Source organism: Syngnathus floridae, chromosome 1 (genome assembly GCF_059516105.1).
Source record: "Syngnathus floridae isolate MCC-2025c chromosome 1, RoL_Sflo_1.0, whole genome shotgun sequence".
Taxonomy (NCBI): domain Eukaryota; kingdom Metazoa; phylum Chordata; class Actinopteri; order Syngnathiformes; family Syngnathidae; genus Syngnathus; species Syngnathus floridae.
The window spans coordinates 19,670,851-19,694,109 of NC_142413.1; the positions used below are offsets into that span (position 1 = coordinate 19,670,851).

At 43.3% G+C, this 23,259-nt stretch overlaps 1 protein-coding gene and 1 long non-coding RNA gene across 3 annotated transcripts; one reads left to right on the forward strand and one right to left on the reverse strand.

The window, feature by feature from the left end:
* The first annotated feature begins 612 nt into the window (after window positions 1-612).
* On the forward strand, window positions 613-22,688 carry frmpd1b (FERM and PDZ domain containing 1b). 2 transcript variants are annotated; one of them, XM_088383817.1, is made up of 17 exons: window positions 613-820; window positions 6,980-7,130; window positions 9,254-9,364; window positions 9,650-9,822; window positions 11,605-11,707; window positions 12,110-12,155; window positions 12,444-12,548; window positions 13,023-13,118; window positions 13,862-13,987; window positions 14,103-14,222; window positions 14,577-14,710; window positions 15,531-15,657; window positions 15,929-16,021; window positions 16,371-16,553; window positions 16,844-17,045; window positions 17,438-18,391; window positions 18,542-22,688. In XM_088383817.1, the coding sequence occupies exons 3-17, from the start codon at window positions 9,258-9,260 to the stop codon at window positions 20,995-20,997; spliced, it is 5,025 nt and encodes a 1,674-aa protein (XP_088239943.1). In that variant the 5' UTR covers window positions 613-820; window positions 6,980-7,130; window positions 9,254-9,257; the 3' UTR covers window positions 20,998-22,688. The 2 variants fall into 2 exon arrangements, with proteins under 2 accessions (XP_088239943.1, XP_088239953.1); XM_088383827.1 differs by having other exon boundaries at window positions 16,844-16,991.
* LOC148404496 (uncharacterized) lies at window positions 2,356-6,310 on the reverse strand. Its single transcript, XR_015860117.1, has 4 exons — window positions 6,054-6,310; window positions 2,780-2,848; window positions 2,630-2,696; window positions 2,356-2,534 (listed from the first exon to the last, which is right to left on the reverse strand). It is a non-coding gene; the product is annotated as an uncharacterized LOC148404496 (long non-coding RNA).
* Window positions 22,689-23,259: the final 571 nt, after the last annotated feature.

Sequence of the window (23,259 nt, forward strand, 5' to 3'; positions counted from 1 at the left end):
TCACACTAGGAGGCAATAGAGGTAAATAAATGAATTCAAAACGAGCTTTTTTGGGTTGACACAAAGAAATGCGGCAGCTGGTCCAAATATATATCCGATTACTTCCATCCATCCATTATCTGTACCACTTGTCCCCACGGGGGTCGCGGGCAACGTTATTATAATGTAGTTTTATTCAAATGTTGTGGAAGTATGTAGCCCAGTCAAGAAATTTGGCGTCGAAAAGATTCGGAGCACTTGTTTGATGGTATAGTGTCCTCCGATGAGCCATTTAGATAACACGCATGTTATAATAACATCTATGGTATGCCACTCTTATCGCTTTAACAGATTGTTTTTGGGGTATATGTATAGTGAAAAATAGAGACACCCATTCACATTCGTGAAACCAAATTATGAAAAATGGAAAATTAACAACACACATTCCGAGAAACCCTGTGAGACATGTGTGTGACGTACTCCAATGATGGCGATGTTGTATGTCACTGCGTGACCTTGCAGAGGGAGGGGCCGGGGGTCCATTGGGTAGACGACAGTGGAGTAGCAGGGCGGGGAGGGGGGCGTATCTGAAAGAGAGGGTGGGTGGGTCTATTTCTGAGCTCAGGGCCTCGGATTAAAATCGAGAAGCAGTCCCGGCACGATGACAGCATCCAGCACATAGACACCACCCCTCCACCACCACCCCATCATCATCCTCATCCGGTCTGGGAATCACGCCGCGGATTTTTTCGGGAGAGAGACAATCGCTGTTTGTCTCCCCTTTCTCCGCATCACCGTCCATAGACACCCGGTCCGTGTGCCTCCTCTTGAAAAGCACGAGGTGAGTGAACAATATCCACGCACCGAGACGCCCGATCGCTCGCCTCTTTCCTCGCACCTTGCGTCCATTCCAGTCTTCTCCGCTTGAGATTTCTCAACCAAATGAATAATTCAATTGACGGCGGTGCACGCAGACCACGGTCAGCACCCGTCTGAGTCCCATCTGAGTGCGGCGATGGATATTTAAATCCGATTAAGATTATAAATTGTTTGGATCCAACAAAAGATTGACCTTTTTCCTTTGTTTCGTCTCTTGATTTGACTGTCTGCTGAATCACAATTTGACCATAGGGGAAGGATGGATGCTTTTCTGGAGGCATTAAGCAGCAGTGTGTGACCACGTTTATTCACAGATAGGCGTTTTAAATAAATATAGCTAAGGCATTGAGCATGGAAGCTCCCATGCTGAATGCACAGTCCAAGATCAGTCGACTCCTGTGATTCATGATGATCCAAGAAGTGTAGCTAGTAAAGCACATATTATGAATGGGCGTAGGCGACTGGCAGTGCCTTGGGACAGTCTTTTTTTTTTTCTTTCACTGTCTTTATGTCATATTGCCAGAAGCAGCCGACTTCTTCTTCGTCTTCTTCTTCTTCGTCTGCTTCTTCTTCTTCAGTGCCAGGCCAAGCATACATGACAAGACAACTAGACCAGGACAGACACTAACAGCAGTATCGCAACTGGCTAAAGCATCTGGCTATTGCTGTTGTTGCCAGGGGCGTCACCAAGGGGTGGCCAGAAGTGGCTATGGACATCCCTGAAATTTTCACACCCCTACTCCTGCTATGTGTGAAAAAGGTGGATATTCTTTTTGTCTTAGGTGCGTGCTCTGGCCTGGCTGCAGGCAGCGTGTAGTGACTCAGGGATGTAGTATATGTTATTCCATGTGATGGGACGTGCATGCTCTGAGCTCATGGTGCCAGAGGAGATACACAAGCAGCAGGGCTTGCACATGAGGAAAGTCTTGATGCCTGCCTGCATTCGCCTGTGACTTGCCTGGCTGACTGCTCGCTCCACTGTCCCACTTAGTGCAGTCAGCCTGGTCTGCCATGCTATTCCTCTACTCTGCATGTCTCCCGGGCTGTTGCTGGGTTGGTCTTCTAGGCCAATCTTTCGCTCAAGCGATCACTTACTCGAGCCCTCTTGTTGTTACTGTAGGATGTTATTCATCAATAGTTTATGTTTGTCATTCTGCTGCATATAGTACTGTAGTATGTGGATATTGTTGTAGACATCATACCTATATATACTATATTTGTTTAAATAGAGTTTCATCCCTCTCTTATCATTTGAAAACATTTAAACTTATTAAAAAACACTTTTTAATATATCGGTCTTCCTTAGCGCCTGTTCTCACTCTTGCTTTGTTGTTTTTGTCGCTCCTAGTTTAAGTTTACTGTAAAACTGACACACACAAAAACGGAAAGAAAACTTAATCAACAATTTTATATGTAAGCACTAAAATGTTTTTACCGAACACTTCTACCGTTCAACAAACATTGATGGGCTAATGGAAATTAGTGTGGATGTTAATTATCAACAAACAAGAGTTGGTACTTTTAAACGCAAAGCAGCAGCACTGTATGAACAAAACTCTTAATGAATCAGTAACGGTTTAGTTCTTCGATTTTAAATGTTCATCTTACCACGATATTTTCTTTGTTTTCCCTCCTTGGGAAGGCTCTTCTTTTTCCAGCATGACACAAAGCAACACCTTTGGTATAAACAAGATAAATAGAAAAAGAAAATGTCACACGTACTCCAAAATTGTATTGAGATGTTTGTCAGCGGAGTGGAAGCAGGCATTACATTTGCCGTGTAGTTGTCCCGATTGTTTTATACTTAGCATCCATGACGATACTTGGATGGATGATGGCTGTATAGGAGGAGAGGTAGGGTAAAAAAAAAAAAAATCAATACAGACCGTACACTATGTTGCAGACGAAAGGGAGGCATGACCTCATTGATGTGACAGCTCCATGGTGATGGCACAGTTGACTGGCAGCAGTGCCACAATGTAGGCCAACTCTGTTTAGGAACATATCGTACAAAAGGTTATGAGAATGGAACGGCTAAGACGTTCTGTTCAGAGACTTCGTTTTTCATTTCAATATGAATACTTAATATGAATACTTTTAAAAATGCATTTATGGGATACGATATGACATTTCGCAAGTGGCACGCTCGCATCACGTTTTCTTTTGAGTGTTTTATATTTTGGACCAGGAAGTATTTTTGACGTAAATACTATATGGTTTAATTATGACTTTAATAGGTTGTTAGTGATGGACTATGTACTATGTAGGAATGTAACCATTGTATTTGTTTATTTTGCCTCAAAGCTGCAGGCCTATTGGAATGCTCGTATTCTAAGATAACTCTTTTGATATGCCATTATTGACGCGAGTCTCAGACAGCGACAGTATATCACGCTTTCAGATCCAGGGAGACTTCCTCGGAGATCAAGATGTTCCTCTCTGGAAACCATTGATAGCGACGTGTAGCACAACACATTGCTCTATTAATCTTCAAAAGGTTCATTATTTCATAGTGCACTAGGGAGTGCGAGCCCCGCCAAGTCGCTGATGAAAGGGGAAATGAAATGAGTTGTGCACGCTGAGTCCAGGCCTCATAAGGCTAATGGAATGAGCTTGAGCGGCTGCATGAAGAACAACAGATGTGATGTTTTCTGGAAAACCAGTGGAAGGCCCACATAGGATCATCCAGCTCAGGATTACATGTTTCCTGTCCATGGGGGCAGCAGTAGCTCTTCGCTTCCTGACTAGACAGTCACAGATTCAAAACCTGCTTCAGGCAAACTCGGGGGTGAGGTGGGCTGGAGGTCTTATAATGCTCCCCAACTTGCCATTGAGCAAGGCATTCAATCTCAATCTGCTCAGAGGTGTATGATAATATTGTAGAACCTATTTCCTCCTGTCAGTTGAACCCATTTATGTTTGTAAATAAAATAAAATAAAATAAATATTTAAAAAAATGTTCTGAAATGATTAAAAAGCATCAAAACCAGTTGGAGCTAGATATTATTGAATCATCATAATCCCACTGAATCGAACCAAACATTATACAGATCCTGTGACACTCAACAAAGCACAAAATGGTGCTAAGAATAATATGGGCATTTTGCAAACATCAGCTACAAACCATCAAAGTGATTGTAGTTCGTTCTAATAAGTGGGACCTAGCTAGAGTCCTTAAAAATTCTTGAAGTGGTTTCTGAGGCACTCAAGGTGGAGATGTTTTCATTCACTTTACAATATGAATGACGGAAAACAGCAGGACGCTTTTGTTCCATATGTGCACCTTGAGTTATTGAAAATAATTTTTGGGCTGCCAAGCCTGTTGTGTTTGTGAGTGTATGAGGTGTTAAGTGCTGTAAACTGCTGAATCCTGCTCTGCTTCAACTGTGTTCAGCTGGAGGGCAGCTCATGTGTCTGTGTGTGTGGGGGACAGATTAGGGACAAGATGTCAATAACTGCCTTTCCAAAATAAAGCTGCAATTGAGTCAGCCAAAGAGACTCTTTTTCTCTCGCTCATTATATGAACGCTTGTGAGTATTGTGCACGCAATGTGTTTGTAAGAGCAGTGTGTGCAGCCAGCTGACTGAATAATTCAACTTTGTTATTCACAAGCAGGAGAAAGCGGACCGTCTATGAATTGCATGTGTGCTCGTAGCAAACCACAGGACTGAACAACAGACTGTTTTGTCAGACAGAAAGACTTTGTGAGAGAAAATGGGCAGCGAGTGGGGGATTGTCTTGAAAGAATGAGACGCAGACGTTGCAACACAGGGATTGAGACAGCCCTCATAACCTCAAACACATTACGAAGACTGGAGGGGAGAGTGAGCAGCTGCATGGCAATTTTAGGATATGGCAGTAGTAGACTATCAGACTCCCATCAGCTTTTGCTCATTGATTTATGTCTTGGATCAAATAAACTGTGAGAAGTTAGTGGGGATATGTCTGCTTTTAAAGCAAGCACAGGGGAAGAAGACAAATAAAGCGACATGGAATGCTAGGCTGCATTCAGTAGTTTGCAAATTTCTGCCAAGGCCAAACAATCCTGATTCGGATCACCACAAAATTGCCACACCTTCACCATCATGCTGCATTCAAAACGGTTGGGGAGTCAGAAATGTTGTCATTTGTAGACTTTATGGTGTTCTAATTGACCATAAACAAAAAACAAGGACTAACCAAACCCTATGTCTGTTTTTTATACCCCTGATTCTCAAAGCCACACAAATACCTCCTCAAAATAACACTATGCTTAAATGTAAGAAAATAAAAAACATGTACTTAATGATTCAATTTAAATGAATGGCACACAAGTTAAAAATGGTCTCTCAATAAATGTTGATAACAAAGAGTTTGCGTGCAAATTTATTGTTGTGAAAAGTTACTTAAAAGTTAGTCCAGGTTGTGCCCATCTTACGCATGACCCCAGTGATAAGTATAAAAAAAATAGATGGATGGAATGGCGGTGACACACATTTTACAAATATGTTTTTAAAATAACTTTACATGATCTCCACCCCGAATCAACACCGCTGGACAGGCAATAGCACATAGACATATATTCTTTATCCTCTGGGAAATCCATCTAATATTATTGCTGTTTGTTCACTCACTGAAAGTAGTGGTGACTTCTTTGTTTGTGTCTATGTGACTGTATTATACTGCACCATGGTGAATGAAGTTTTTTTAAAAAGCACAATATTATAGTGCCCTATATTCCTAATTTAAAAACCCATTTCAGAAATTTGTGACTGAACAAATTAGACTTGACTCTCAAGGCACCGCTGTACCACAAACTAACTCACAGCAGCTGGTAGCTACAAATTTCTTGGAGGTTATAACAACAATACAGAAGTTTTTTTTGTGGTTAATTCAACAAGAACACAATACATCTGTGTCATGCCATATGCCGTGTTTGCCCTAAGGAATGCTGCACTCATCAACATTCTCAACTCCTCCTTATGAACAAACTCCCTCGCAACGCACTGTAGTTACTTTTGTTCTTTCTATTCATCCACTTCAGCCTGCATTTCTTTGACGCTGCCCTCTTCGGCCTCTTTAAAATCCTCCCTCCCTCCGATCCCCCTCCAATATCCTGTCCTTTCTCTCTTTTCTTTGCTAGGACCCGCTCTTTCACTCTCCCAGTCCCCTTTTCTCAGCCCCCTTTAAAGCCGCCTCCCATTTCCCCGTCTCACCTCTGCAACCCCCATCTGTCTTTTCCAGTGTCCCCTCTAGTTTTCTGCGCTTGTTGCCTGCTTTGGCGATGGTCTCGAGGAGAAGAAAGCGGTCGGCGGCCGTACTAGCTGCATTAGCGCCATGCATTATTCATGTCCACTGCAGTCTGTCTTGGTCCTGTGCTGCTCTCTCACTGAAACACGCGGGCCTCCTGAAAGAGCTCAGTATATGGGACGAGGAACTGCAAGATGAAGTCCAACAGAAGCAGTTCACGTCAAGCAAGTCAATGCTTAAGTGTAATTTTAGTAGGTTTTGATGTGTGGTTATGCGTTGTCTCACTTGACGCCGCAGCCAACGACAAAGCATTCCCCAAATGTTTATTTTCTCCCCAAGCTGGCTTTAGGTTGCAGCCATATCCGCCCCTGATGCTTACGATGAAAGCGCTTTTAAGAGTGGCCAAGATTTCGCTCTGTTTGGCAGCCTTTCTGTGTTTGCACCACACTTTGCTGTCGTCTTTATAGAATGTCCAGTCAAACCGTTAACCCAACTGAGCGCTATGAAATTTTAATCCAGACAACCAGAGGATGTCTGGATGGAGCGCCTTGTTGCCACATCGCCATGTGCATCATGGTGGAGTGAGAGTGAGAGTGAGAGAGGGAAAAAAACGAGAGAGCCTTGGGGACCAGAGGAGGGGCCTCTTGGAAAACCGCATTCACATAGCTGGTTTGGTTTCACATCTGCTTTGCTTGACATACTTTCAAGATTTACCCTGAAAATATCTTCTGAAACACTGGAATGTAATTTTTTTCTTTTTTTTTTTTTTACACTCAAAAGTGTTATCAGATTTGATTACAAGATCCACACTGTAAAAATCAACTTCTGGAGTGGACATTGTTAATTGAGTTTGACGGGTCTTGCTGATAGATTTCTAATCTGCTCGTCACAGGTGGCTACACCAGACTGGGACCAGCACCGATGACCATAAGGGTCCCCCTCCAGCTCCTTTCAGCCAATCTTGGAGGGGCTGCCGAGCTGATGTCTCAGAGGGCGAGCGGCTGTTTGTGTTGTGGAGTCCTAAAGAGGCAAACTTCATCACGGTGAGTCACACTCCCACTTCCAAGTTATGGAGGGGCACTCTGTTGAGACCCTGACAATGTCTGGTGTTGATTATTAGCTTGACAGAATACACGTCGATTCTTGTGTCAGCATGTGTTTTTTAAAGTTAATCCTACGTGTATGCCATTTTTTTTTTTCTTGACTCTGCATAAATCTACGGCTATGGCCAACCCTTTCACAAGCATAATAGAGTCATAAAAAGTCTAATGTTACATTAAGAAAAATGTTTGTAAACCAATGGTGTGATTTCTTAAGGATGGCTATATAAAAGTGCTTGGATGCTGCAGCTCTCAGTCATTGGAGATGGTTACCTGACCTGGCAAGAGCAGAACTGTAAGGGTGAGAAATGGAGAAAGAGTGAAAATGAAATCCTCTCAGAAACTGCTTGACCTAACATACACTCAAAGAGCTAACAACAGAGAGAGGGAGTGTTTTGTCAGTCCCTGTTCTTCGGCGGTGCGTCAATAATCACAGTCATCTCCTTGGGCGCAGCTGTCAGCGATGTTGCTCCATTCATCCTTCTTCATCCTCGCCAATCGGCCTCAGTGCGGATCAGCAGGAGGTGCTAAAGTGACACCCTGACCAATGTTGGCCCCGTGCAGATCGAAGGCCTCTAATCCTCTTAAAGGTCAAATCTACGCGGCATGCTATAATATTACTGCGGCAGGCTCGTCATCACTGGCACACAAGCAGCGACTGAGATGAAGATGAAACCTGGATTGTTTGTTAAACCCAATCAGAAATCCTGTCCTGCACATCGTCTCGGAAATTAATGAGGAAAATATTTACTGTAGTCGGATTCATTGTTTGTGGCCCTGCTGTATTGCAGCTTTTTAAGCGATCATTTTTGTGGTGCCAATATGTGGTGTGTACTGTCATATTAATAGAAAATAGACGTTTTTGATTATGAGATTATTGTCGTTCCTTGGTCTAGAGAGCCAAAATGGCACAAAAGCTATATTTTTATCATACAACCAAATATTACACAATTATATAAGAAATAAACAATATTTTATTAAACAGGCCAAGGCAATTCTCTTTTTCCTTGACAATTGTGCCATGTTAAAAAAAAAAAAAAAAAAGTCAATATGCTGTTTCACTATTTCTTTTTTTTTTTTTTAATGTACCGAGTTGGAAGGTATTGATCTGATTTCCACAGTGGTTGGGCATCACTACGTTATACTAACATGTAGGGACATTGCAATTTGCTAGACAGGCATGCGTATTTAAAATGATTTTCAACAAAAATGTTTCAAAAAACAAAATCCCTCAAAATTGTGACGAACAAAATGTTCCCCACTGCTTTCTCATCTTCTGGGTGTTCAATACTTGATCTAATTCGTTCCAGTACGAAAGGCTTAGTTAGTACATGACAGGGCCGGAGCACAATAATATTTGAGAAAAACAAAAACACAGAGAGCAAAAGTACTTTTCAAACAAAGCAAATATTTGTCTGAAGATGTAAAAGAAAAGCACAAAATCTGTTTCAGATTTTCAAAACCACAATGAGGTTTGATTTTGCTATGCATTCATGCGCTATAAATGCCAACCATTCTTCTAACACAACAAGCGCACACGTAAAACTGTGTGTGTGTGTTGTATTTCATAAAGCATATTTTTAGATGAGTGTGCACAAAACATAAAGATATGGGAATTCCTTTGCAAATTAAGATTATAACTCCGTTCTGCTTTTGCTGTCTCGTGGTTTCACCAAGGCCTCTGTGCTTCATTATATCCTGACAGAACAGCAAAACAAGAAGTGCGTGACTGCAGAATCTTTTTTAATATGTAGATTGAAGTATGTTTGTGAGATGTGCAGCTGTTTTTTCATTATTTTATTGAATCGGGTCAAGGATGCGTTCTGGCTCTGCTCTCTCCTGTCTCTCATATCCTTCATTCTGTTTTCCACTCCTGACTGGTTGCTTTTCTGATTACTCACAAGGATGACACTACAAACATCTTACAAAATCAAAGAGGATCAGATTGTTACGACGGACATGGATTTGTTCTGTGATTTTTTATACAAAGCTATTTCCTTTGATATGCTTCTGTTGGTTCTGTGTCTGAAATGAACCCCTTCCTGTGTCTGTCTGTGTCTCTTTAGATAAATGGAGGAGAAGGAGCGGTGTCGGAGCAGGTCTCCAGCGCGGAGGGCGAGCCGGGTTCAACAAGTGGTGGGAACCATAATACGTCGTACCCGAGAATCACTGAGCAGGTATAGCTTGTCCTAGTTGGAGGGATGTAAAAACCTCAATTTGGCCACGGCTCTTTTTGGTATATGCCAATGCACTGACCCCGAGACCCTGACCTCAACGCAATCAAACACATTTTGTATGAACTAGAACACAGATTGTGTACTTATTGATTTCAGGCTAAAAGCTCTGTATGTATAGCTCGACAGTGCAGTAACTTTGCCCCCTCGGTCCCTGCTCCAAAAGTCTCGGTGTTATGTTGTCACGGTTTCTCTCATGTAACTTCTCACCCCCTTTGACCCTTTCAGAGAGCGGTTGCTAGGCGATGGGAGGCCTCAACGTTCCAACAGCCTGTCCAATCAGAATTACCAAGCCAAGCTGTCACTACAGATCACCAGGGATCCTGTGCTGGACCGAAGCACCGGACATGGATTCCTCCTCACCACAAACACACCCCTGCTGGTCAGGGATGTAGCCACAGGTACGACATGGAGTGTGAATTGTGCTAAAGAGCCTGTCCACAATCAGGCTGCCGGGCTTGGTGCCAGAGGGCCCGCCTGAACAACAGTTACACCTGCTCACCCTCTCTAAATTCAATCACTTTTCTGTTAGCCAGCTTTTAGAAGCAAAACAGAAATGCTGATGTTGTCACTTGTAACTGTGGCTCAGTGTACACAATGTTAATTGAAGCCCCACAAAAACTCTAAATAGGTGGCTGTAATACTTACAATTCAAAAATTCAACCCTACATACTTAATAGAGGAGATGGCAAGCCCGTTTCAATGTTTTACAATTGATACACACATAATGGTGATGATAATAATGATTGCTTTAATGCTCCATTGTGAGATAACAAAGATACAAAGTGGCTGGCCATGCATTTGCTATCTATCGGCCTTCAGTGCGGACTTAATCCCCCTTTTAATACCACTTCTACCACGCAGTTGTACTATCCAAAAATATAATATAACAGCACAGCATACAACTATAAAATGTACATCTGAGCAGTTCAAAATCAACATTTATCTAAAAAAACAACCAAGGCAGAGGACAGAAAAATGCTGATGTCATCGAGAGCCAGTGCTCTGGCCCAGTGAGCACCGATGTGAAATTTGATTGGTTAAAGTAACTGGTCCATTGCTAATTTAGTTTAGGTTATATTGGCAAGCATTACTATTCTGTAGGCCCTAGGAAGATTAGCTCGATATGGCAGCACAATCAGGGTTGAAATCTGATTGGACGGAGAATAAAATAAATAAATAAAAACATAATCATCAACTGGAAGCAAACTTTAGAGAAAAGTAAAGTGAAAAGACTGTTGGCAATAAGTAAAAATGACTTGCAGGAAATGACTTTCTGACCTTTCCAGCTCACCACTGGCATTACCAAATATGGTTCCTTGCCCAATTAAAAGGGTAACTGACAGAAAAAGCGGATAGAACCGTCACAGTAAACACGAGACACAGATCTTGGCCAAAGTGCAAACCAAAGTGAGGAAATAGTGTGATATTGACATGCGTGCGCCTAGGGCTGACAGCTTTTTAGAGACATTTGTGGATTAGTTTGACGCATGACAAAACAAAGAGGAAGGGAGGGGTGTTAAAAAACTGCAAAGATCAGGATATTAGCAGAAGTGACACGTAAGCTCGACGGGGGAGGAGTGTGCTCTTGTGCGACATGAGTGAGCCTGAATGTGTGCCAACGCGTGCGTGTAACAAAACGGTGTGCATCTCTTGGGTGGACGCGGCTTTGCCAGACAGATGGGGCGTGCAAAAGGAGTGCGTGGGCGCATGCGTTTATACGTATGTGCTCTCCGTGTGTTTTTGTGTTGAGAGTGTGCATTAGTAAGCGTAAACCCAAACTGCTGCGCCACAGTCCTGCTTGCTTGCCCGAAGACACATGAGTATAAATAAAACGAGAGAAAGACATGTGGAGCCGAGTTGGAAGAGACCCAGAATAACTGTAACCCCTCACGTCCTGGAGAGCTGTTCAACAGCCATATGTGTCATTTTGTGTGCGTGTGTGTGTGTGTGCAACTCTCCTTTAATCTGTACTAAAAGTAGCTACTTGCCCACATATTCAACCAGGATTGTTTTATGCAAGTGCACACATTTTTGATGTGTGTGTGTGTGTGTGTGTGTGTGTGTGTGTGTGTGTGTGTGTGTGTGTGTGTGTGTGTGTGTGTGTGTGTGTGTGTGTGTGTGTGTGTGTGTGTGTGTGTGCGTGCGTGCGTGCGTGCGTGCGTGCGTGCGTGCATGTGTAGGGAGTCCTGCAGATGGGATACTCTACCCTGGGGACCAAGTCTTGCAGATCAATGATACTGTCCTGGATGATTTGAACGGCGATGAGGTGGAAAACATCTTAAGGTAAGGTATACAAGTAATGATGAGCTATATTAGATATGTTCCCCTAGCTCGCTATTTAAAGTAGGGCGCATCAAAGCATCATTCGGAAGGAAATAAAGTCACTGTCCAACTAGTTGATGATTGACTGCATCAGACGTCCTCTAATTAAATCGCCGGCTCAGATCAATTAACATTTCCAGTAACGAGGCCACTCATTGGACCACCTGTACAAAGCGGCGTCATCAGATGCTCTTCACTGTTTGCTGTAGTATGTTAGGCTGATGCATGTGAGAGGGTGTGTGTATGTTTGAGAATAGCTTAGCAAGTTTGCAGCAAAAGTTGTAGGCGAAAGGGCGCACTAAACAGCTGAAACAAGAATGTGATATGTGTGCGTGTGCTTGCTTATGCTTTTTTTCTGCACAGGGACTTGGAGGACTGCATAACCATGACGATCCTCCGGCACATGACTGTGAGTACAAAGAAGACGTTGATGAACTTCCCTCGGCACGCCTTCACTGAGAGTCATTACATCACTCATATCAGCATCTCTCTTTACTGTATTTCAAGCATGAAGCCTCAACATTAAGTGCCCCCTTCTTCAACTTTTACATTACAAAGCACAAATGTGCAAACAGCACGTCAGCTCTTTAACTCCGACTCAATTTGTTGATCGAAGAATGAACTGCTTTTTTCCCCCTTGAGTTCAACCAGCGTGTTTCTGCCCACACAATGCCACATGTGTGTCTGTGTGTTGCAGAATCCCAAATCATCCATCATGTCAGCAGAGAAGAGAGCCCGTCTGAGGAGTAATCCAGTTAAAGTGCGCTTTGCAGAAGAGGTGGTGGTCAACGGGCACACTCAGGTGAGAACATTTAAATGAGCAAGAACTTATTTAACAATGAAAAAAAAAAAAAACTTTACCATGTGGCAATTAAAGGCACACCAAAGTAAACAAGTAAACATCTGTAAATGAAAGATGAGAAAAACAGTCAGCATCAAGTTCAATCAATGATTGTACTTAAAAATTTGTCGTCGTTCTGAGTTGTGTCCCCAGAGATAATTGCACAAAACGCCAATACGGGCTTTGTATGGGTAGTCAAGTCAAGTCATGTTTATTTGTATAGCCCTAAATCACAAGCAGTCTCAAAGGGTTTCACATAGACAAACAATTGACAATTATTCTCAAAGTAGTCATTTTCCCATGTTGTGCTTTTTGCACACATACAGTAGACATCACGAGCGGCATCAGTAGTATTGCACATTTCTGCATTGCAGCTATGTCATGTTCGATCTGATCTTTTTCGTTTTATCTCATCTTTTTCATTCTCTCGATCAGGGAAACTCTCTTCTCTTCCTGCCCAACGTTCTAAAAGTCTATCTAGAGAACGGACAGACCAAGGCCTTCAAATTTGACCACACCACCACTGTCAAGGTCTGTGTGTACTTTTCATGTGCTCCATTGTGAAAATGGTGTGTAAGCCTTTGCGTAGCCTATCACACGTTTTATTCAAAATGATACTTGTTGAAACACACTGGAAACATTTTTAAATACCCAACGAGTGATTTAATGAGGCTGCGATAAGTGAACTGCAACGTAGCATGAGATTACTTGACTCAGAAAACAAAATAACACGGAGTGACAAACTCGAAGCTGCTACGCAACGCTCCACATTTGAATTACTACTGTCCGCTAAAATTCCTATTTTCAGACATTCTCACTGCCCTGAAACCAGATGTCAGTTGCAAGAAGACTTAAGTTGGAGTACTGTGTTTTGCAATTTTCACACTGCATGACATGATTGCTCGAGTCAAGAAAATTCAAGTGTGGGTAGACTGTAGCTGCACTCCAATGATGTGATCGTAAAAAGCAATTAATTTGATGGCTTCTGAGGAAGGAAAAAGGAGGAGAATGTTCCACTGTGTGAGGTTATTGTAAGAATAAGTGTTGTTTGGAATGGAGCTGTCATATAACTCATTTGGAATTTATAAATGTAGTTTTTCAAAAACGCAATTTTTTGTGACACTGGGTTTTGTTTCACTGGGCTTGTTTTCATCACCACAGGGAGGCAAAAGTGAGAGAGACAATTTGGACCGACCATCTGCCACTAGCAGACCGGGCGGGGTGAAATATGTTTGTCCAAGGGGGTCTCAACTGTTGTTTTTTCACTCTTCCAGGATATTGTTCTGACTCTGAAGGATAAATTATCCATCCGGGCTATCGAATACTTTGCCCTGGTGCTAGAGCAACAGTACAGCATCACCAAACTACTGCTGCTGCATGAAGATGATCTTATACAGAAGGTAAGAAAACAACAGGCAATGGCGTTTGTCCCCTAACAAATCAACTGGATGTTTGTTGCCTTGACTTTCAGAACTTGGGGCTAACATTTCCATCGATGCCTCATGTCTCCATCAGGTGGTGCAAAAAAAAGACTCCCATGATTACAGATGTCTATTCCGGGTTTGCTTCGTCCCCAGAGATCCCGCGGACATGCAACAGGAGGACGCCTTTGCCTTTGAGTACCTATTTTTACAGGTTAGAGAAGCGTAGCAGCTGTTTAGCGCAAAGGCATAATGCTAAACTATGACCACAGAACACTATTGGCTCTAATTTCCCTATCAGTACATTTCATATTATAAATCATATTTCCAATACATTTTGCTGTAATATTGCTGATTGGTAGCGGTATAAATGATTCAAAGGTGTTTGCCTCTCAAAAGGTTGGTTTCAACATTATGTAGACTGGGTATCCATGATGTTTTTATATACAAAGATGCACATGTGTTTTCTATATTTTGATCTATGTGAAAGTACTTTTTCGCCTTGCAAGCTTAAACATTACTTAACACTTATCTGTGTTGATTCCACTTTCATGGTTTGTGCTTGCAGAGTGTTGGTGATGTACTACAAGAGCGCTTTGCTGTCGAAATGAAGTGTAACACTGCACTTCGTCTCGCTGCCCTGCACATGCACGAGAGACTCGATAGCTGCGGACTGACCAGGACCTCCATCAAAGCCATTACGTGAGTGTTAACGTGAATTGTGAATTGGTTCATATGTATGGATAGAACACATTTTAAGCTAATATGTGTCACAAGAAAAAGTTGGTAATATTGGGTCAGGCAAACTTCCAGCATCATCCTAAAATTCACTTGATTTGTCCTTTCCTAAACTTTTGAATGCACATGTTCAACAATTGAGTGTTTCATTATCATTGCACAACTCACTGTTCTCCAACAAGATCAGGGACAAAATTCACAATAGGTGTTTGATTCACAAACTGTCACGATCCGTCTCCGTTCGTTTCCTTGTTTTAATGTTGCCATGGTTTCTGTTGGCGTTGTTCCTCCCCTCCTGTGTCTGCTCACAATCTATGTAATCGCCGTAATCTGCCTCTCGTTACCTGTCATGTATTTAAGTCCTGTCTGCGTGTCACTCCCTGTCGGATTGTTCTAGTCTCGTCTGTCGTCGTCGTTCTTGTCTCGTCTTTCTGTTCAGGTATTCTCGTCCCTAGTCGAGCTTCTTATAGTCTGTCTTTTGAGTTCCCTCAATAAACCGTGGTCTAAGCTGCATTTGGTCACCCAGCTCCTTCATGACACAAATCCAACAAAAGAGCTCCAAAAGCCTCCAGTTCTTCTTGCCTTTCTGTGACTCTTAGCCCGCCAATGACACTTATGGACACTCTCAGCCACTTCTTTCTGAGAACATTGTGTTCAAAGGCTCAAACACTCAAAAGAGATATCAAACAATGCTCAATTTTTCAATTAACATTTTTAACATTGTAGGTATACAGCGAAATGTTGTATCAATGTGCTTATCTTCTCTTCTTCTGGGTGATGACAGGAAGGAGTTTGGCCTTGACAGCTTCATTTCTCCCACGCTGCTGAGCAACATGAGGGAGAAGGACCTGAGAAAAGCCATCAGCTACCACCTCAAAAAAATTCAGTCTCTGTTAGAGCCTCGCCAGAAGGTACAAGTTTGACCGAGCGGCCCCGAGGATGCGGTGCAGTGTAAAAATGACGGCTAATAAGATTTGAGTTGCGGTTGTAGGGTTGGCCCAGAAGCTAATCCTCCTGTGGTTTTAAAGTGATATATAGCGTGACAGGATGAGTCGTAAGGGCACATTATGGGATAGTGTATAAAGTGGGGTAAAATGAGTGAGAGATCTTTTTTCTGTGTGTCCATCCATATTCCCCATTTTCTCATCTGTCCTCTTATTCTTCACATTTATTGTGGTTTAGGTGATATCTGCTTCCCAGGCTCGGCTAGCCTACCTCACTCAACTGGGAGAGCTTGTTTCCTACGGAGGAAGGTCCTACTCAGCTACGATGATGGTAAGCCTGATTTTGAAGATACCTCAACAGGATTGTACAATTGAAGACCAACGTTCAAGCAAAGCACATTATTCTGTCTATCATATTAATGCTAACATTGAGTATATTATAAAACATATAGATAGGCTGATGGAAGTTGGCATGGATTCTAAACCTTCAAACTACTGCTCCTTCAACGCACGTGAAGCAGCAAAATATAAGAACAGAATATAAAACAGGCATATACGGGCACAGCTCTTAATTTGGGACACTGAACCGTAAAATAGCGGCTGAACTTTCTGGCAGTCTCAGAATACGGAACTTGTTAAAGCTTTTCTGTGCTGATCTTTTCTCTATCATCAACCCTCAGCTTCAAGAACGGGAGGTGTTGGTCAGCCTGTTGGTGGGAGCCAAGTATGGTATGAGTCAGGTCATCAATCACAAACTCAACGTAATCTCCACATTGGTTGAGTTCAGCAGCATCAGCCGCGTGGAGTTGCTTTCCGAGTCGGACAAAGTCAGTCTACTGCGCATCTCACTGCACGACATGAAGGTATGCAAGTTATTGGCACATGGACACTTGGCTGTATTTTTCATCTGAAAGGACCCACTTTTACACTGACACAGATTAGACAATTGATGCTTGAGTAAATATAGGTCAAGCATGCCTCCTGTGACACCCAAGTAGCCTAAGGCAGTGTGTTTGAGCGCCATAAGGTTAATTCACTGGCTGTCTCTCTCTCTCTCCCCCTTTGTCCCACTCCATTGGCTTTTTCTCCTTTACCCTCTGGCTTGAATCACTTCCGCTCGACACTATCATCTACAATGCCCTCCATCTCTTAGCCATTTGCCTTACTGATGGACTCTCTGGCAGCCAAAGACCTAGCGTGTCTGCTGGCAGGGTACTGCAAACTCCTGGTGGATCCGAGTCTCAATGTCTTCCGAATGGGACGTCCCAAAGTGAGGGTGCACCGCATTGCTGCTGAAGAAGGTGTGTGTGGGAAGGTCACCGTAGTAGAGGGCGTGTGCTATGAGTCCCTATCAAGTGAGCAAAAACTGTTTTAAGTCATTACTCTCTGGCTTGAACCATTTTGATACATGGGTCATTCTCAAATTGGAGGAGATTTTCTGGCCCCAACTTTACATTTTAATTAATACATGCACAAAATACAGAAATGTACACATGTTGTGAAAAATATAATTGGCCTGAGACAACTGGGACAAACACAGCATGTGACAAATAAAATACAGTAGTCATAAAAAAAAAGCGTACTAATGGTGATTAAACAGGACATTTTCAATTCTGGAATGACCCACATAGTTCCATCACATGTTGATGTTTGCCAACAAGTATGGGTACGGATAGAAAAGTCTCTCATGGTCTTATGATGATGAACAGAAATAGTATCGTACTAAGAAATTGTTTTATCGTGTCAGGTTACGTGTCTCGCTGCTGCAGTGACTCAGACGACTCAACAGATGAGGATGATCCAATGGACTCTCAGCATTACAAACACCATGACCCGGCAAGTCAGGACTGGGAGGAAAGACGAAGGGAGGAGGAAGAAAAGAGGAAAGAGGAAGAGAGACAAGAGAGGGAGGAGCAGAACGGCAAAAAGGAGGTGAAGATAATAGTAACAAAAGAAGGTGACGAATACGAGGGTGAAGAGGAACGAGGTGCTTCGGGAAGCGGTCTGCGTAAAGTGATGAATGAAGAATTGAATTCGGAGACCACTTGGTACCACACGGATCTACGGGTGACCAGCAGCTTTTCTAGCTTATCTAGCGGCTCGTTGAGTGCCGCCCTAGAAGAGAGCAGCACCACAGTCAAAGCTCTCCCTCGTCTCGATGCATCGCTCACAAGAGAGAATCTCCAAATCATGGATGTTCATCAACCCTACCTTCTGGAATCAAAATGCCTCCAAGGCCCTTCAAGACCAACCAATCTCAATTACAGAGTCAGTGACAAGCCTTGTCTTTGTTTTTCTGAACTCTCTAAAGCAGATCTCCTCTCGAGCCCATCGGGAGCTACTAGTGATGATGAAGAAGAGGAAGAGGAGGAAGAAGAACGAGGAAGAGAGGTACTGAGACGCATTTCAAAGATCCCGAGTTCGAGAGATTTAAGGATGATTGACAGCACACCTTTCGAGAGAGCGGCCATTAAAAGAAAGAAGAAAACCCCTCCCAAAGTACCAATACGAACCAGTTCCATACCAGGTCACAAAGCAGGACAAGCTGAGAAGCGCCTCTCAAAGGATGATGAGTCTCTTTTCCTAACCCCATCCCCAAACCCGAAAGCAGCTGTTTTGGTCAAAGAGAATGCGTCCGAGTCCGAAGAGGAGTTTTTTGATGCACAGGAGAGATTCACTTCTCCAGTTCCAGATCTCTCAGGTTTGTTCTTAGCATGTTTCTTATACCTGATGTAATTCCAGTGTTAGGTGTGCATATTTTTTAACTTATTGTACATTTCTCAAAATGGAAAAAATATTCACAATTATTGGCAGTTTTCAATAAAAAAAAAAAATGGCTTCTCTCTTGCAGACGTAGAGCTCGCGGATCGGCGGAATGCGAATCGGTTAAGTGGAACATGGAATTCTCTTCCCGCTCTGGGAAAAGAGCCGTCCTCACCCCGTTTTCAATCGTCTAAGATCAAGAAAGAAGTACAGGAGCTTAAACATCCCACGAATACAGTCAGTAACCTTGTTAGTAAACCATGTCCCGCGGAGAAACCTGAAGTCAAGGTTAAACCACCACTGGCACCTAAACCGCAGCTGCCTCCTAAACCTCAGATTATTCCCCCCAAGTCTCCCAAGCATGGGAAATCCTACGCCCACTGCAATGGAGATGCCTGTGGACGTCTGTCTTCTGACCTGTTGGAAATGGAGCCAGAAACTATGGAGTTCAAGTCGGTCACGTACGGTACAGGAGGTTCGCCGCTCATCACTGCAGTGCGGTGTAACAAGCAAGCGTTACCAGTCACGGCACTGCAAACAAAAGAGGAACAGACAAAACAGCCTAAAGACAATGCACAACGTGTCGTTTTCAAAGACAAAGCATACATTCCTGACAAAATGGAGCCTTCTGAAGTGACGAAAAGTCACGGCACTACAAAAAACCTTCAAAATGCATCCCTTATCCTTCGCTCAAGTTCAGGCTCGAAGTTATCTGCTCCCCCTCCAGTACCACCAAAACCCACTTCGCCCAAAATTCTCCATCCTTTGACATTAGTTGCTAGCTCTCCAGTCTCTCCAACAGATCCAAACAAAAGCATCTTTAAAGACAGCACAAGTCCACCAAACGGTATTCACCCCTGGAGCAGCTGCAATGGCAGTGTCCAGTCAGGACCAAGAAGGGTCTCTGTGAGCCACGAGAGCCTGTCGCCCAAAAATGCTGACGCATCAATTGCCACCTCGCTCACCTCAAACAGCTCCAAAGCGGTTACTGGCCAGGAAAGTAGAGAAGAGAGAAGATCTGGGTCTGGCACCGATCTGAGGAGTAGCTCTTCTAGCCTCGGAGGCAGACTATCTGCATCTGCTCTAAGAGGGAAAATTCAGGCGCTTCCCTGGTACATGACTCGTTCGCAGGAGATATTAGGGACTCTGGACTACCCCTCCACCAGCTCAATCAATGGCGATACATCTGGCTTTGGGTCAGGTTTGTCTGTAGCGAGTGGGTTGTCGGACACAAACAAGACCCCTGTGAAGGATAAAGAAACAGCGGCATCCAAATCAGGCGGAAAAGGCAATCTTTTAGAGGATGGAGCTGAGGTCGTCATAGCCACCATTAAGGAGGCAGGGGACGTAAGCTCATACTTGAGAAAGGTCAATGGGACAAATGGGTCACATCCAAATCTCAATTTTGCAAGCAACAGTGCGCACAATGTCTCATCAGAACAACCTCAGTCACGGACCCACTCCGCGGTGGGAATAGGAGGCATATCCAACATGCAGATCGGGGGCGACTCGCCAACGTCTTCTCTCGGAGACGGCACCCCTCCGCAGCAACGAGAGGCCTGCGGCTGCCGTACTGTTTACGCCAACTGTTTCAGCGGCGACAACGAGGATGGCATCAGCTTTGACGAGGAGCTGACTGTTTATGAGTTCTCCCGCCGCACGCGTCCAAAAACAACACGACCTCCGCCAGTTCCTTCGCCCACCACACCCGCTCCAAATCCCAATATTCTGTCACTGCTCAGAGACAATCCTCGACCACTTTCTACTTTCTCCACTGCCTCCTCTGAACTCAGTCCCTTAGTTTCGTGTCCGGTGTCACCGACAACCTCGCTCCGGAGTCCCCTATGTTCCCTTACCAACAAGAACTACGGTAGCCTGAAAGGAGGTTTTGCCTCCCTACGACAAGATATAGATCAGCTTTTGTTGGTCTTGGAGAGGGCTTTACCCGAACCGATGCAGACAAACATCCTGTCAAAGCAGGATGGCGCAGGGCCCGACCCCAATCACAATGGGAGTGAAGGCAGCACGATGCAAACAGGTTGCACGGGGTGCAGTCCCGCCAGCATGACAGAGGCAGAGAGGAATCTCCTCCAAGCTGAAGCGCGACGATTGGCGTCCGGGTGTCAGCGGGCCACACGTGTAGGCTGGGCTCCCGACGAAGCCCTCCGGTCTTTATCGAATAGTTTCGGTGCGTTGGTTCAGCTATCGGCGGCATGCATGCGAACCAGTCCGTGCGCCGACTGCGACAGCTGCCATAATGCAAGCTTGGAGGATGACAGCCACGAGCCTATGGACAAGTTGAAAGAGATTGTGGCTCTGTACCGAGAATTTGTTGGGGCCGTGGAGACAGCCGGAACCGGCACTGGTGGCAAGAGCGTCGGCCTTAATGGGTCGGGACAGAGCCAGGGAGAAGGCGATGGCGTCAGGCTGCTTGCCAAACGCTGCACTGTACTCATCTCATCTGTGTTTGCGCTCACACAACTCTTCCGGACACCCACGTTAGTCTCCTCTGATATTGCTAGCGGTGTGCCGCTCAACTTTTAACCTTCTGACCCACCAGACTGTTAACACTGAATTTCAAAGTACGAGAGGTGTCGACCCTTTGTTCTTGTACAGTAAGTGCCATGCACATGCACACCACACATATCTACATGAAAAGACAAAGCCCACAAAACCCCAAATATTGAGAGGGAACTTTGCCTGGCCTCTTTGTGGATGCGTATGGACTATGCATTTGTACATATGAGTTTTATAACTCTTATATTTCTCTTATTTTATTACAACTTGTGTATGTACGTACGTGAGAATGAATTGCCCCTTAATGTATTTATGTATTTATTTTTTACAGTATTTGCACCATGGTCTGTGATGTTCAGGTCTCTGGTGGTTAAAAATATGAAACTATGGATGTCACTGGATTTCTGTTTACCGTATATTTAAAACAGTATTAGACCAACTTTGATTCATTCACTCCTCAAGGTGTAATCTGTAAATTGTCCCTTTTTTTAATGACCATAACACAGCGGTCCGTTTTACTAAGAGTGATCTCAAATGCACAAAAATTCAGCAATTTGTTTTCATATGTGCAGCTTTGCACCTTTTTGGAGATTTGGTTTTTCCCAACATAACGGTGACAAATCATTTGGATTAGACCGTACCATCACACATCAGGGAAAGTACTTGTGACTGTTACAGATTGCACCTTTTTCTAAGACACATAACCTCGTGTTAGGTGTTTTTCTACGCTTTCCTCTGTCCTGACTGAGCATCTTTGAAGCACTCCCGTCATTCAAACATTATGCAGTATTATAATGTAGTTTTCATCCAAAGGACAGCATATACATATATAAAGACAGCATATATTTTCTGGAAATGTGAGAATAAGGACCATGGCGCAAAACAAGGGAACATATTTACTGTATGTTGAAATATTTTGGCAAGTCAGAAAAGTGACTGTTGACGCTGTTTTGATGTAGCAATGATCCAAAGTCTTAAAACACGTATCCACAACTGTCTCCCCGATGCTTTCCTTTTTGGGTACACAAGTGACAAATTCTGTACAACAAGGTCCAAAATGTACTTTCTGTATGTCTTATTATTAATCTCACTACTTTAGTTTATGGCTATGCAAACTCCTCATCTCTCTGTATTCCTTTTGTCTTGTTGTGCCAACATTGAAAACAACCACTACATTATGTTGGTCTGAAAAAAAAAGGGTGATTTCTTTTTTTGTTGTTGTTGGAAATGTTGGCCTGTGTCTCAGTTCTGGAAAACGTACTGCATATTTACCCGCAACCTTCGGCAAAGTTGCATGGCATTAGAATTTGTCAATACGAAGACTTTATGCTGATATTTAAGTTGTCAGTGTTAACTTAATCTGCCTGTTTACACCAGATGGGAAAAGAGAGAACAGCGTCTGCTTGTTTATGTTTATACAAATGGGGAAAAGCAAGACTAAAATTGGTGAAGATGTAATCTTACCAGTAAGGTGACAGTTCATGTTTTAAAAGCCAGCAACCTTTGAGAAAAGTCTCCGATTGCGTGCCAACATCTGGACGTACATGCTGTTGTTGCATCGAACAGGCTCAAGCATAAAACCAGTGCCTGTGTCACCTCATTGTTTGTTCTCTTTCTGGGTCAAAGTTGTACATTTCATCTGCAGTCATGTTTCTGTAGCCACAATTATGCAGATGTACCAAGAAATGTGTTTGGGAATAAATGATACGTTGACCTTTCATGTTTTGAATTGCAATCATGTGCAAAACCGGTTTTTATTTTTTTTATTTTATCTTAGTGGGGTTAATGTTTATTTTAGTAGTTCAAGTAATATTGTGGTCAGGGAATGTTTACCTCTCATCTCGTTTTCTCTTTCACTAGGTAGCGCATGGATTGAGAACCCTTACAGCCGGCAAGCACAGAGCTTTTAATTTTGTCCCAATGAAAAGAAACACTTTAGCAGAGAGGCTTTGTAACCACGGCAGCTCAAGCCCTCCAGCCTGAGCCAAAATCCCCGTTCCAAGTCAGATTGTCCTTAATCTGATCTTTATCTGTCTGATTTCTTGATTCGGTAATCTAGAAAGTCTGCTGCGAGAGATGCGAGACATGTCAAAAACACATTCTCACGGTAATTTCACTTATTGCTGCAAAGACAAAAGAAAACATGTCCGATTGTGTTAGACTGAGCACATATTGGTGTAAGGACAAGATTTACCAAAATTTTGGTGAATGATAGGGTTAATTATATTGGTTGAGCAATGTCAAGGATCATCAGGTGCAGAATTTGTCACCAGAAGGTTTTTTAATCCA